This window comes from Parasteatoda tepidariorum, chromosome 4 (assembly GCF_982258835.1).
Source record: "Parasteatoda tepidariorum strain Cologne lab strain chromosome 4, Ptep-v5.0, whole genome shotgun sequence".
Classification (NCBI taxonomy): domain Eukaryota; kingdom Metazoa; phylum Arthropoda; class Arachnida; order Araneae; family Theridiidae; genus Parasteatoda; species Parasteatoda tepidariorum.
In genome coordinates, this window is record NC_141758.1 from 95,654,877 (window position 1) to 95,671,757 (window position 16,881).

General features: G+C 32.7%; 1 protein-coding gene across 4 annotated transcripts in view; it reads right to left on the bottom strand.

The window, feature by feature from the left end:
• mmy (UDP-N-acetylglucosamine pyrophosphorylase mmy) overlaps nt 1-16,881 on the bottom strand; it is a 57,824-nt gene that overhangs the window by 19,044 nt on the left and 21,899 nt on the right. For 3 of the 4 annotated variants that reach the window (XM_087161744.1, XM_087161745.1, XM_087161742.1), the window contains exons 2-3: nt 5,436-5,737; nt 882-1,086 (exon numbers count right to left, since the gene is read on the bottom strand). In XM_087161744.1, the coding sequence (XP_087017870.1) occupies nt 882-1,086; nt 5,436-5,721 (491 nt within the window). In that variant the 5' untranslated portion in view covers nt 5,722-5,737. Of the gene's footprint in view, nt 1-881; nt 1,087-5,435; nt 5,738-10,557; nt 10,581-16,881 lie in introns of those variants that run through there. The other variant, XM_087161743.1, reaches the window with a different exon arrangement.

The window sequence follows — 16,881 nt, forward strand, 5'->3', positions numbered from 1 at the left end:
GGGAATTGTAATTTTATTTTTGTAGTGGTAGGTACACTACAGCACTCCCCCACCAGAATTATATCTGTGATAGAATTCGATGAATGGATACCACTAGTTGATTCATTGCTGTTTTATGAGAAGCCGGGAGAACTATATTAAGATCACCGTGCTTTTCTAGTGCTGATCGTGAGAGTTGTATTAAGTTCACGGTCGTAGTTGCTTCTGTGTTGCCTTTAGCAGTCGAGAGTATATGTTGTGCGTGACCGAGACTGAGTAGCAACAGCACAAGGAGGTAGATAATGTCACAAGTAACAAGTCAATCATTTAATGTGGACCATCCATCTCAGTAGGCGTGTTCATATCGAAGTAAGAGTTTCTGTCAAAGTAGGCATGTTCACATCACGCCCGAAGGTCACCAATGTGGGATGGTAACTATCGACAATGTCAACCTTCATCTAAGAAAAGGTATCCCAACATAGAATCGAGTTAACACCTCTTATATACTAGGGAACTAAAATTGTATTTTTGTAGTGGTATACCATCCCTGTGTAGCGACTGTAGTGTATCTATAGATACACTACAGTCGCTACACAGGGGTGGTCTTTCCTGGAGATCTCACTGTGCTACACTTTTACTGTACTGACCCACATTTCACTGTACTGACTTTATTTTTGACAAGGATTCTGAAACTGTGCATTCAAAATGGCGCTGACTTTGCAGAGAGCTGGAATTGTCAATTAGCCTACGAGATTATACATCATAAAAAGTTTACTTGAAATTTAAAGACACTCAATCTATGGCTTTTTTTAATTTTTTGACAAAATAGCATAGAGTTAGTATGTGATGATTTTGGAAAAAAATTTGTCAGAAAAAAAAAAGAGAAGGAAAAAAAAATTTACCAAGGTATGGTGCCTCTTTTTCCAGTGAGTTTTTCGGCTAACTCTTCTAACTTGAGCAACCTCTCACCTTGGAGCTGATACAGTGTCTTTTGGGAAGGTAATCCCACATTGTACATGCCTTTAGGGTAGGCAACACCCAGCCTTGTACCTTGACCACCGGCCAGCAAAAGAGCGGCCACTCGGCCCTCCGATATCTCTCGTAATCCTGAAACAACATCCCTGGAATAAGACGCTTTTTGGATGTTTTTATGCATCAAAAATAATAAAAATGGGTATCGAAACTTATTTATTTTTAATCAATTACCTAAACGGTAAGGGGCGGAAATATTTGGAATAAGTAATGCAACATAAAGTTTTAAAAAATTAACCTTTTCTAATTCCTCATTGCATGCTTCTCGTTTTTCTTAACACATCGAGGGGGTCGTGAAAAAAAAAAATTTAAAAAATAAGGCAGCATCTATTTTGAAGAAGCTGAATTTTTAACTTTATTTTAAATGTAAAAGGCGGAAAAAATCATTCTTGCGGAAACATTGGTACAGAAAAAACACAATATTTTCTTGACCTTTGACTAAATAGTTAACTGACGATACAACAGGTGAAACCGCGCGTCACTAGTTTCGTTTTTAAAGTTTCGATTTCGTCTGACGCTTTTGCGCGCAGAAAAGTATAAAATGTGGGGGTTTTTTTCACAAATGTTGCTAGAAATACGTTTTTGCTCACTTCGTTACAATTGTCGGAGCTGTATGATCTCTGCAATCTGCAAAAGATAATTTTTTACGATAAATTTTAAAACGAACTAGTGTTAAAATTTTTCTGACAGGGGTTATTTAGGTGGGCCGCACAAAGAGGGGGAAGCGCATTCATATGAAAACTTATGGGAATCCACCTACACTAAAACTCTCGCTTCCTCAGCGTGCTAACTCTCAGATATATGTCCAGTATTATTTCTAAAATATTTATAAGTAAGAAAAGGAACATCTTGTTAAAAAAAAAAAAAGTTTATTAAAAAACATATTTTATAAAATCGTTTTCACATGATTTTCTCAGCGTGCTAACTCTCCGATGTATGTCCAGTATTATTTCTAAAATATTTATAAGTGAGAAAAAGAATATCTTGTTTAAAAATAAAAAAAATTGTTTATTAAAAAACATATTTCATAAAATCGTTTTCAGATGATTTTCCTCGGCGTGCTAACTCTCAGATGTATGTCCAGTATTATTTCTAACGTATTTATAAGTGAGAAAAAGAATATCTTGTTTAAAAAAAAAGTGTTAATTAAAAAACATATTTTATAAAATTTTTTTCACATGATTTTCCTCAGCGTGCTAACTCTCAGATGTATGTCCAGTATTATTTCTAACGTATTTATAAGTGAGAAAAAGAATATCTTGTTTAAAAAAAAAGTGTTAATTAAAAAACATATTTTATAAAATCGTTTTCGCATCATTTTCCTCAGCGTGCTAACACTCAGATGCATGTACAGTATTATTTCTAAAATATTTATAAGTAAGAAAAAGATCGTCTTGTTTAAAAAAAAAATAATTTTATTTAAAATCATATTTTCAAAATCGTTTTCACGTGATTTTAAAGTTTTCGGTATTAAATGGGTATAATATGAAAAAAACACAACTACTTCGATTTAGTAGGAACAACATATGACGCAATGCTAAACGAATGGAATTTAGTTGTTGTTTATTTAGTTATTGTTATTAGTAGTTGTTGTTATTTGTTTTAGTTGTTGTTTATTTAGTTGTATTTAGTTTCAATAACTTTTCTTTATAATGCAATAAAATCTGGCGAGCAGCTATTTAAACGATCGAACACTTCGTTTGTTTATTTGTGGCTTGAAGTTAGGCTCGCAGAAAATGCCGTTCATGGGTTAAATTTAGTAGGAACAACACAACCTGTGACGTAGGCTATATTATACCCAAATAAACCAATCAATGAAGTTTTTTAATACCTTATAAAACCTAAAATTTATAAAGGGAAATAAAGTAAGTTTGCCGATTACTTAACAATCACGATCAAAAATCAACAATAGCCAAGCTTCTTAAAAACATTATCGTCTGCGAATATTCTGGCAAACCTAATTACGAATGAAAACGAAACTACTAGACAAGAAGAAAGGAAACCCGTTACTTTCACAGTACCCAAAAATGACCCAGATATGTGGGAACAGGAACATTTTAGTGGGAATAACCGATTCAACAAACACTTAACGGTGTTTTGAATTGTAACAAACTAGTTGGAACGGAAAGTGGAAAAAGAAAGAAGAAAAAGGAGAATGCGGCGAAACTTGAAAAACGAGGGAAAGGGAAGGAAAAAAAACTTTTTTTCCCTTACTTGCTTTTCAAAAAACTCAGGAAACTAGTTCTACGCAATACCGTTAAATGAATTCAGAAAGTTTCCTAAAAAACAACTATCGGTTGAGAGAATGTTGCATAAATTACTGCAATAAAAAAAGCAAAATCATCCATTGAATTTTTGACTTTTAATTTGGAAATATGGGGCATTAATAAAAAACAATATCAATCAAGAATTTCTCGAAAGCTTTTATCGAATTAGAGATAATTTAGCAGTCTACCTTCAAATAAAGGATATTTACAGACAAATTGGTTCAACTTGTAAAGTATTTCATGTGCTTTTAATGGCTATTGTATTTCAAATAAAATGCTTTAGAATAATAAAACATCGTAAATAAAGGACATAACTGTAGTTTCGGTTCCATCAACAAGAACCGAAACTATCATGTCCATTTTTGTTCTTTATTCCCGTTCTTTACCTTTGTTCACATGCAACACTTCATTTGGATACTTGAGCGCGAAAATGTTTCTGTTGATATTAGTTACTATCATTATTAATTATTCAAATACTGGGATATTAATTATTAAAATACTGGAAAACCCAAAATCAACGATAATATCAACTATGAGGACAAGACAAAATACTTTTACTCATTTATTTATTTATTTCTGTTTTGGCTTCAGATGGTAAACGGAAAATTTCCGTCTGGCCTTAAAAAGTAATAATACATAATTTTAAATTTTTTAAATATATAATTCTTATTTTGGATAAGACTTTTAGCTCACGCAAATAGCTCAATAATTTATTTCCTTTGAGTACCTACACGCTTTTCTTATGAAAAAAGAAGGGAAAAAAAGCATTTTGATTAGAATTTTTATACTAAGTAATTTTCCTCGAGGCAAACAGAAAATATTCAACCAACTCATTATATTTATTGACCCTTACTTAACCCTTTAGTTACAGTTAACCCTTTATATATGTTTGGGGCAAGTAGCCCAAAAAATGATCTTTTTTTCCGGCAAGTTATCACAATTTAAAAGAAATAATAGCACTTTCACAAATATTTGGAGAATAAGAACGAGCAAATAAATCTATACGAAAGAACAAGGTTTTGCTTCTTCTTTTTTTCTTCTTTGTGGAAAGGCTAGAACAAACTGATGCATTTAGGATACCACTAAATTTTCCAGTCAAAGCTATTTCAAACAATAACACCATATTTCCATCGTTTCTTATCACTGAAATAAAAATAATTTGACAGGGATCATGTCTCCTTATCTGTTAATCCACTGTTATGATTATCAACAAGAAAAACTCCAGAATTTCGGAATAATTTACGATTTACGAAGATGAACACAAGTCATCTAATATTCGAACTAATCTAATTTTTATTAAAATACAGTTTCATCACAAATAAGCTCGCCAAATAAAATAGAAATTCGCCAAAGATTTTAAGCATCTTAAAAACTGAATATCTCGCAAAAAAGAAAGATTATTAAACAGACAAAAATATGACATATTTAAAAAACTTACTCAACTTTTTTCAAGAAATTACTAAATTGGTGAGATTTTTTTTCAACTAGATGTTCAAATTTTTATGAGCACATACGAGTGCAGCGTTGAGGTAACTTTTCAAATATTTTATTTTTAACAGCTGTTGAACAGCCGATCCAATTTTTTGGGTTTAAGACTAATAAATGTTCACCAACGTATCCTTGTAATTTTTAACCCAATCCAGAAGACAAGGGAACTCCTGAATTAAGTATTGGGGGGGGGATTTGCTTTCATGGAGGACTTTTTCATGGAACTAACCCGCATTTGCGTTACATGGAGAGGAAGAACAAGTGAACCTCTCACGATAAGCCTGACAGCAAGGGAGCTCTAACCTATGATCCGTCTACCACTGAGGACATTTCACGTCAGCACTGTGTTCGGTGCAAGCCGGATGCGGAATTCGCATCGACCAGCCATCGCTGGGTTTCGAACCCGGTTCACCTCATTGGAAGGCGAACGCTCTATCGTCTGAGCCATTGTGACTCAACTTTTCAAATATTAAAAAAAGTCCCAAACGTTTTTATTTTTACAAAGCTGCCGCCCTTTTCTTCATTTTGTGCAATTTTCATAACTAACAGAGGGCGCTGGCGAAAAATGGTTTAAACTGACTCTAGCCTAACAGTCGTCAGTAATTGTTGCAAATTCACAATAATTCAAAGAAAGCATTATTTCGTGGAAGGAAAAGGTAGAAGACTTACCTATATCCCGATAGTGCTCTAATTGTTTGGGTGAAGATCGTGAGACTGCCTCGTGTAATTCTTCGGGTATAGGCTCCAGGAACTGATCGAGTTTCTGATTGTTGTTTTCCCGGTTTGTGACTGTTTCTTTGAAGATGGTGGCTAAATCACTGAAATCTACAGACTGGATATCGTCGACCAGTTCAGATTTTTGATCACTGCTCAATTTAGACCAGAATTTCAAGAGGTGATCTTGGCCATAAGCAGCCAGCTGCTTCTGGAGGTCGTCAACATCCGCTGACGGCATCTTTCTGCAAGAAGTCCTGAAAAAATTACACAAAAGAAAAATTGTACAAAAGACAGACTAAAGATCAAAACGAAACGGGATTTTTCCCGTGTCAACGAAACTACCATTTAGTGGAATTATATTTTATATCCGTCGTTGAACAGCAGACCCAATTTTTTGGGTTTACGACTACTGATGTTCAACTCCATAGCCTTGTAATTTTGAACCAATCCAGAAGACAAGGAAACTCCTGGATCAAAACCCCAGAGGTATTGCTTTGTTATGGCAACATAGGACTTTGCGACTCGACAGATTTAACGCGCATCAGTCACCGTTTACTACACGCAGAGTCTTCGGCCGTCATGGATCCAACCCACGACCTCTTGGACATAGGCTCAGTGCCCTACCAACCAGGCTTTCCCGGCCCTTAGTTGGGTTATAGTAATGTTTTAATAAAGTGGGTGTGATATTTATCCACTGGTCATTGCAATGGGATTACATGATGGTAAGTAGGTATTTTATTTACGCCGCACTAAAGCTGCACAATGAACCATCGGCGACGGTCTGGGAAACATCCCTGAAGATGATCCGAAGACATGCTATCGCAATTTTGATCCTGTGAAGAGGGGATGGCTCCCCTTTCCTGGTAGTCCGACGACCTGCGTGCGAAGTCGATCACTTTATGGTAGAACAGTTTGTCGAGAACCGATATGGCGCACCCTCTGTCCTATATAGGCTAATCAAAGTGGTCACCCACCAGCTTACTGACGGCATACAGTGATGCGTGACTTCGGTATTTTACTGGGAACCATGACTTTATGGTCAGTTCACTGCGGGACGGATTACATGACGGTAAAATTTAATATTGCAAAGTGGCCATCTTTATTTGGTCATTAAAATGGTATTACTTGATATTAATGCCTGATTATTGCAAACTGACAATCATTGTTCATCACAATGAAATCCAAAATGATAACATTTAATTATTGCTAAGTGGCAACTATCATTTGGTTATAACAATGAGATTATTTAGCTTATTTCATTTAATCTTAAATCAGAATTTTTTTATTTTTATTATTTTCAAAAAAAAGGAAAAAATTACCTTTTCCTAAGGGTGAAAAATGGAGAACTAAACAGTATCCAACAACTTATGTTTTAAAATGAAGAATTTATGATCTCTTAAAATGCGAAAGTATCTATTCCCTTAACTTAAGTTGAAGTGGTTGATATTGAAAGATAAAAAGTGAAAAATCTTGTCACGACGTATAATCTATTTATCCTAAACTGAAAATAGATTTTCCCAAACTGAAACACGTATAATAATAACAACGTAAGAATGAGGATCTGCACTTGTGATTTAAGTTCCGGTTGAAAGACATTCAATAGATTTGAAATTTAAGTATATTTACTTCCCAAACAAAAAAACGGCGATACTTTGAAAAAAAATGCAAATAAGATAGCGATATTAAAAAAGAAACAGAAAGTGATAGGCCTCGGTGATAGAAAATTTGATAAACAGTTTCTCTATCTTTACATTACAGTTTTTTGTTGTTCATCAAGAATAATTCAAATTTGTATTGATAAGATCTTTTCTTTTAAAAAAACTATAATGAATGCTTTAATTTTTTTAAATTGATGAAATATGCAACGGACGATATCATCATGTTCTTTAAAAATTAGGTACTTATCAATTATAAAGACCATGTGTTGGCGACTATTTTTCAGAGTTGTTTACAACAAGAACATTAGTCCCTTTAGTCGACAAGTACGAATTTTAATATCACGATGTATTCTCTATAATATTGATATTTAAGTCGCCCTCTTATTTTTCCAAATTAATTGATTTATATTATTTTTACATTGGTCATAATATTTTCGTTACCCAAATAAAATTTAACAACACACAATATCGTATTTAAAAATTATCGTAATGTATATAATATTGGCGATATATACATTACGATAATATTGGCGATATTCGATTATTGGGTACTTGCAGTTCAAGAAGATCACAAAATCCACACACGTCACGCATGACGTCAGTGCCAGCTGATTGTTTATAAGCAAATTAAATATAAGCAAACGATTATGTGGAGAAAAGCTAAGTTTCTCCACATAAGTTAGAATGTTAATTAACGTGAAGTTAATTAAATACAGCTTCGTATCACACATGGAATTTGTTGAAATATAATTCTTTCCCGTCTACATCTTTTATTTAATTTAGATTTATTATTTGTTTATGTATTTTAGTGCAACACGTGATATATTCTCGTTTTGTGTACCTGGCAACTTCGATGCATAATTAGTTTGTTTATGTTCTACATAGCTTCGTGTCTGTCTTTGTGTTAAGAATTGTGAAAGAATGTAAATCTTTGTGAAAGAATATAAAATGTGTCACCTAAGAGAATTGATGCTTAAAGGGCTTGGCTTGTTCGAAACAGAATGGGAAGAACAGTTACTAACGTAAACAAAAGCCACGTTTTAACAACCAATCAGGAGCGAGATACCCACACTACCTCATTTGCAGGTATTCCATTATAGTTACAGTTATCCCATTATGGTATCCCGTATAAACTCTTATTTACTCGAAGGAAAGGTAAAATATCTCAACATTTTATTACCAACCGAAATGGTTGAACAAATGACATAATTTTTACAACAACAAAATTGCGGTCATAAAATAAATTTTTTTAATCAGTTGATCCTTCAGATCCAATGAAAAGTATTTTGAATCTATTTAAATATAAATAAAAATTTATATTAATTCCATTACTAACTATAAGAGGATTTAAATTAATTTTCTTAAAAATTTTATTGAAAGTAAGATTTTAAAAAATTTAGCTGAATAAAAAATTTGAAACCATAAGTTAGCTTGCAACAGTGTATCCATCAGAAATTTTGTGAAGTACATATTTAATAATAATAATAATAATTACATACTTAAAAAAAAACTTAAGAAACAAAACAAAACTAATTTAATTGCAATCATGACCAAATTTATTGATCATTAAAATAAATTCATGTCACTAAAAAAGGTTGTTTAAAAGAGATTAAATGTATACAAATCTAACTTAAAAATGGCGACAAAAAAAAACAACGAATTCATTTCTATAAAATTGAATTGGGTATACTATAGCCTACGTCACAGGTTGTGCTATTCCTACTAAATTTAACCCATGAACGGCATTTTCTGCGAGCTTAACTTCAAGCCACAAATAAACAAACGAAGTGTTTGATCGTTTAAATAGCTGCTCGCCAGATTTTATTGCATTATAAAGAAAAGTAATTGATATTCGATTTTTGATTAATAATTGATTTATGTGGATAGTGGCATTTATGTGGATAGTGGCATAGAATTTAGCATTGCGTCATGGTAAATGTTATTCCTACTAAGTGGAAGTAGTTGTGTTTTTTTTATATGAGCCGCTCAGAAGCCAATGCGGTTAAGTCCATTTTTTGATATTTTCTGATTTTTGGAAATTTCGATGAAATAAATAATAATCTTCTTAGTTATTAAAGGATTTACTCGTTGGTTACTTTTTTCTAGGTTAGACAGCAATTTTTTTAATAGCTTCTGAATATATTGTATAATAATTTCAGAAGCCATTGTGAATAAGTCCACCTTTTATCAATATTTTGTTACATAATTTTTGAAATAAAAATTAAATTATTCTTCTTCTTTCGATATTTGTTGGTAACACTGAAAAACAAGAAATTCATAGTAACCAGGGTTGCCAGACGTAGTATTTTTAATACTACGGTAGTATTTTTTCACCAAAAAAAGGGGTATGGTATTTTTCGTAGTATTTTTTTAAAATGTGGTATTTTTTATTTTTTTAAATTTTTTTTTTGATTTCCTAAAACAAAGAAAAGTGCCACTTTAGTTTTGAAGTAAAAAACAATTTTTGAAATAATCCAACAGTTTATTTTCTGTTAGTCGCTGTATCTAGTGATGATTGAGAAAAATCGAAGTTCGTTTATACTAGAAGACATAAATTTCTTATCTTTTTCAGCTGCCAAAAGGTATAAGTCCTAAAATTTTTAAGATGCTGTCATTATTTCAATAAATACTTACGTTTTTATTTACATATCCTGTACATATCTTGTTTTTTGCAGAGTTTACACCTCGAAAAAAGAGTTTATACACTTTTCTAATTAAATTAATAAACCAGGAATTTTAAAAACTAATGTATCAAAAAACATTAATTTTCTCAATTGTTGTGTTTTGGACTTAACCGCATTGGCTTCTGAGCGACTCATATAATACCCAATTGTATTTTATGATAAGTGAAAAACATCATATAAACTCACGTGCGAAGAAAATTATAACTTATTAAATCATCAAAAGATAAACGGAAAAAAAGGAAACTTAATTACAGATGTTGGCGAACTAACAAAATTGAAGTAAACTAAGTTCAGAGTATACTTCAAACAAAGTTAAGCCGAAATAAGCTTCAATTTTAAGTGTTAACTATTCAAACTTACTTAACATCACAGATGTTGGCGAACTAACAAAATTGAAGTAAACTAAGTTGAGAGTTTAGTTCAAAGAAAACAAAGTTGAATAGTGAAGCCGAAATAAGCTTCAATTTTAAGTGTTAATCATTCAAACCTACTTATAGTCCAATGTAAAAAGCTAAGTTTCTGTAAAAATGATAATGAAAAATTCATTTACGATTTAAAAGAATAGATCTCACGGTGAGCAATTAGTGGAAAAAAATCTTATCAATTTAAAACGGAAAATTATACAAATAGAAAAACTGTGACAAACGTTGCCTGAAAAACAGAGCAAAGGCCGTATTCACATAAAATGTAATATAATAAATATTAAGGAGGATTTGAGAAAATAATACTTACGACATTCTAAATTAATTAGAGTAGACAAAAGTTGGCCGAGACAGAGATACATATAATTCAAATAAAACAGGAAGTTTACTTTTATACATATTACGGTTATTTAACTTGTAAATTTAATTTTTTTACCCTCAATGCCATGTCAATGCTATCCACCCATAGACGGGTTTGGTTGGCCTACCTCGGAATCTGGTTTTAGAATTGATCAGCGATTATTATTCCAAACTTAAAATATCTCCCAAGCTTTTTATTATCTAACGAGGACAAGCATTCAAAAGCATTTTTTAATTATATGACGTCAATTATAAAATGGCTCGTAAATTTTCCTCAAAAAAATTATGTTAATATTTATTTAATTTGAGGTATAAGAACAACTATAAAAAAGAACCAAAAGATAATCAGAGATCAACAGTCTAGAGGGGAGGCTTCCGATTTTTTATGGCCTTCTATATGATCGAATACTACTCCTATTTAAGGTTGAAGAGGACAGAAACGTTAAAACGTATACAGTAAAACTTGTGTTAGTTGACCACTTGTGGTGCATTGTTTTAGCGGTCAACTTAGACAAGTGGTCAACTTATAGAGGGGGTGGGTCATTGTTCACTTTTTTGTTTCCTGTATCATGTTGCTGTATATTAAATTTTTTTTTTTTACTTGACTTAAAAATTTTATTCAGAAAATATGCAAATGAATATCTTAAGAAATGTGTTTAAACCTGAATAACTTCAATTTGAAACATATAATTCTAATATTTAACTAATTTTTTCTAAAAAAAATATTTCGTTAGTTATGCATGTGAAGTGTTTAATAAGTATAATTTCTTAAAATATCAGAACACGAAAACATGCAATTTGAAAACTTTAACAAAATAAAATTATTTGAACACTTTAAAATTTATTTACTACACTGAAAGATCAGACCATAAATAATGGATCAAAGCATATTTCAGAGCATTCATTTATTCAAAGGCTCACTATTACAACTGGAAGAGCAACTTTTCAACTAACACACCTGTTTTCAATGAACGGATGAAAGAAATGGTCAAAAGCTGACCCCTTACAGTTTCCCCGGATGGTCAACTCACAAAAGGGTTTAGATTAGCTTTTTACACTATTTCACCAAACAAGTGAAATTTCAATATACATTGCAAAAATGGCAGAAAATTTTCTGATTTTTTTTTCTGGTCAATTTATGAGGGTTTTAGAATAGAATTTCATAATACCCCTAGACAAAATTGACTTATTTCAGTGGTCAACATACAAGATGGACAGGTGATCAAGCTACAAAGGTTTTGCTTCTTTATATTATATAGGAAAAATTCCGTTCTTGATAATTGAGGTCAACTTATGCAGGTGCCCAACTTACAAGGGTGGTCAACTTGGCAGGTTTCACTGTATATTATTTTTTATTATATGAAGTAAATTATAATCTAACTCAAAAAGTTTTTATTAAAAAAATTTTTTTAAAAAATATTTTTAATTGACAGAAGAACTAAAAAATTAACATCAGTCATTTCATTAACAGCTTACATTACACCAAAAAAAAAATATATCTTTTTTTTTTTCGAAGTTCATAGTTTTATATACTTATTTTTCCTTTATAAAGTATTAGAGATTTTTTAAACATATCTTTTTCTTTTTTACTTTTATTGTTATATATATCAAATATTTTTTTTTAATTTAAAACAAATAAGTTTTTAAAGGCTCATTCGTCATATGAACTAACACATTTTATCTAATAATATGCTATTTTAATAACTGTAGTGAGTTGTAAGTATTGGGCTAAGTTTTGCCCATTTGTAACCAGTGCCCTTTAATGATGATGAAGCATCATTTCAAAATGAAGAAAATCAATAATTTTTTTTTTCAAACCATTTGGAATTAAATTTCTTTTATTTTAAAAGCAATTTCGTCTTTACGCAATTTATGGACTAACGAAAATATGAGAAAAATAACAAATATATAAATTCTTATGATTTTACTTAAGGGGAAAATATCATAATTGGAGATGTATTTTTATAAAAAATTTTCTAAATATTTAAAATATTCTATTTTATTCAATTTCAGAACCGACCGATAGCCAACCCATCATTGGGTTTACGAACTAACAATACCTTGTAATTTTGAACCCAACCCAGAAGACAAAGGAACTCTTGGTTTACGCATCGGAACAAACTAGCCTTCGTGGAGGACATTTTGATGAAACTAACCTGCATTAGCGTTACGTGAGAAGGAAAACCACGAAAACCTCTCCCAGTGTGCCTGAAGGTAAGAGAATTCCAATCCATGATCCGTCTACTGCTAAGGATATTTTACGTTTGCATAGTGGTCAGTTCGAATCGGAAGTAGAATTTATATAGACAAGCTATTGCTGGAATTAGAACCTGGGTTACTTCATTGGAAAACGATCAGTCTAATAAACCAAAGTGGCTCAAATATTTACTTTTTTTAAAAAAAATCCAGTCGCAATGGTACAGAATATCATTAAATAAGAAAGAAAGAAATAATTTACAAGTAGGCGTAGTCACAATTTTCATTAATTTTAGGTTGATTGCTGATAACAGCCTAGATCTACTTTATTAATTAACGAACATAGAAGAAGATCGGTTGAATAGTTTCTGAGTTATCATTTTTTTTAAGAAGGTCATATTTTTAAAGCTTGATAACTCAAACTATCAGACTAAATTTCGTTCAAACTTCGTATTTTGTAATTTAAAATTACCAACGTAAAGATGTGATGCTAATAATTAAGCCTTACAATTCAAAATATTTTATAACCCTTATTAAATAAAATGATACCACAAAATATTAAAAGCTATTTTTTAACATGGAAATATCTTTGGATAAACTGATGAATTTTATAACTGTATGCAAAATGTTTTCATTTTGTTTAAAAGTTTCAAATATATAGCGAAATATACAATATGTGAAAGTAACATTAAGGGACCCTAGTTTTCGTCTATTTTCCTCATATAACTTTCAACTTGTTATGAATGCAAAAATTGTACTTAAAATACATCCGTTCGTTTGGTAAGCAAAAATATTAAATTACAGCTGTGAACTCACCAAATTTGTTATAACAATAAACTTTTAAATTTAAATGTTATTTCAAAAAAATTAACTTAGAAAAATGATTTTCTTAAAAATGATTAACTTATAGATCTTAATAGTATCATAACAGAAATAATTGGAGAGTCCCCTTACCGTTAGGCTAGCCGTAGGAGGTTCCCGTGGTCTTCCCCTCCCTGGTTATGCAAATGCGGATTAGTTTCATCAAAAAGTCCTCTACGAAGGCACATTTGTCCCATTTCCTTGTCTTCCGGATTCAGTTCAAAATTACAAGGATACGGAGTTGAATATGAGTCGGCTGTTCAACAACGGTTATAAAATAAAATAAAATCCATCCATAAAAGCCGTGATGGCTCTTCGGATAGAGCGTTCGCCTTCCAATGAGGTGAATCGGGTTCGAATCCCAGCGATGACTTATCGATACGAATTCCACATCCGGCTTGAACCGACCACAGTGCTGACGTGAAATATCTTCAGTGGTGGACGGATCGTGGATTAGAAACCCCTTACCGTTAGGCTAGCCGTAGGAGGTTCCCGTGGTCTTCCCCTCCCTGGTTATGCAAATGCGGATTAGTTTCATCAAAAAGTCCTCTACGAAGGCACATTTCTCCCATTTCCTTGTCTTCCGGATTCAGTTCAAAATTACAAGGATACGGAGTTGAATATGAGTCGGCTGTTCAACAACGGTTATAAAATAAAATAAAATCCATCCATAAAAGCCGTGATGGCTCTTCGGATAGAGCGTTCGCCTTCCAATGAGGTGAATCGGGTTCGAATCCCAGCGATGACTTATCGATACGAATTCCACATCCGGCTTGAACCGACCACAGTGCTGACGTGAAATATCTTCAGTGGTGGACGGATCGTGGATTAGAAACCCCTTACCGTTAGGCTAGCCGTAGGAGGTTCCCGTGGTCTTCCCCTCCCTGGTTATGCAAATGCGGATTAGTTTCATCAAAAAGTCCTCTACGAAGGCACATTTCTCCCATTTCCTTGTCTTCTGGATTCAGTTCAAAATTACAAGGATACGGAGTTGAATATGAGTATTCGCAAAACCCATAATTGAGTCGGCTGTTCAACAACGGTTATAAAATAAAATAAAATCCATCCATAAAAGCCGTGATGGCTCAGGGGATAGAGCGTTCGCCTTCCAGTAAGGTGAACCGGGTTCGAATCCCAGCGATGACTCATCGATACGAATTCCACATCCGGCTTGAACCGACCACTGTGTTGAAAAGAAATATCTTCAGTGGTAGACGGATCATGGGTTAGAGTCCCCTTGCCGTCAGGCTAACCATGGGAGGTTCCCGTGGTCTTCCCCTCCTTGGTTATGCAAATGCGGATTAGTTTCATCAAAAAGTCCTCTACGAAGGCACATTTCTCCCAATACTTGATAAGAGAGTTCCCTTGTCTTCTGGATTGGGTTCAAAATTACAAGGTTACGAAGTTGAAGATTAGTAATCATAAACCCAAAATTGGACTGGCGACAGTTATAATGTTAAAATATGATTCATAAATAAAATTAAAATATTGCTTTCCTTAAAAATACATTTATAGGTCATTTTTTATTAATCATATTTTCTTATGTTAAAACCCAGTGTATATATTCTTACGCTAAACCCAAAAATTGGGTCGGCTGTTCAACGATGGTTAAAATCAAAATAAAACAGCCATTCATTTTTTTTCCTTTACAGCTAAACTGTTAGAGATCATCTTATTAAATATTTCTCAAAACTTATTACTTAACACAATTGCTTTTATTTACAAAGTCGGAATTCCGTTATATAGGGTAGCCGGAAAAATTGTCAACCACTACGCAATGCATAAAAACCGTGTGAGTTTTCGCAAAAATTAATCCATTCCATTATTACCTATGACTACAAGAATCAATAATAGATAGTCAAAATATGTCAAGTGGAAAATTGTTATAAGGTCAAATGCCTTTCGAGTTAATAGACCGATGTGCCTGGGGGAGTCCATTTGGATAATGAAAAGCCGATCATTGAAAAGCGGCCGGCCGTATAGCATGAACTTGATCTCAAATCGATCGAATGAAATATCTTTATGAATAATATATAGTAGTAGGAAGAAACCGTAAATTGTCTTTTAGCTTCCTTATTTTGAATAAATTGTCTGAAGAAAAAAAATGAATATTTGAATATGTAAAACTGGAAATCATTCGTTATGTCGTGCATTTGGATATAACGCTCTTTTTCCAGAGTTGGGCAAAACGAATCATCAAAGAGATACGAATCAATCAATAGAATCAGTTCACTTTGATGATTCGAATCTGTCACCGATTCGAATCATTTACAGATTCAAATCAGTTGTAGAATCGAATCAGTAAGTGATTCGAATCAATAACCGACCAAATCACTGTTGATTCGAACGAGTTTTGATTTTGGTGATTTTATTTTATAATTTTATATTATATTTTATAACCGTACGCTCTTTTCTACGCTCTTTTTCTAGAGTTGGGCAAAACGAATCATCAAAGTGATACGAATCAATAGAATCAGTTCACCCTGATGATTCGAATCTATCACTGATTCGAATCATTTACTGATTCAAATCAGTTGTTGAATCGAATCAGTAAGTGATTCGAATCAAAAACCGACCGAATCACTGTTGATTCGAATGAGTTTTAATTTGGGTGATTTTATTTTATAATTTTATATTAGATATTATAACCGTACGCTCTTTTTCTAAAGTTGGGCAAAACGAATCATCAAAGTGATTCGAATCAATAAAATCAGTTCACTCTGATGATTCGAATGAGTTTTGATTTGGTGATTTTATTTTATAATTCTATATTATATTTTATAACCATCGCTGAACAGCATCTCAATTTTGGGTTTACGACTACTAATGTCGAACTCCGTAGCCTTGTTATTTTGAACCCAACCCAGAAGACAAGGGAACTCCTGGATCAAGTATTGGGAGAAATTTGCTTTCGTGGAGGACTTTTGATGGAACTAACCCGCATTTGCGTCACTTGGAGTAGAAGACCACGAGAACCTCCCACGGTTAGTATGACGGCAAGGGGACTCTAACCCATGATCTGTCTACCACTGAGGATATTTCACATCAGCACTGTGATCGGTGCAAGCTGGATGCGGAATTCGTATTGACAAGCCATCGCTAGGATTCGATCGCTCTATCCCCTGAGCCATCACCGCTCTATTTGTATACTTTATTTTATTTTATCCGTCATTAAACAGCCAACCCATATTTGGGTTTATGACTTCTAATGTTCAAC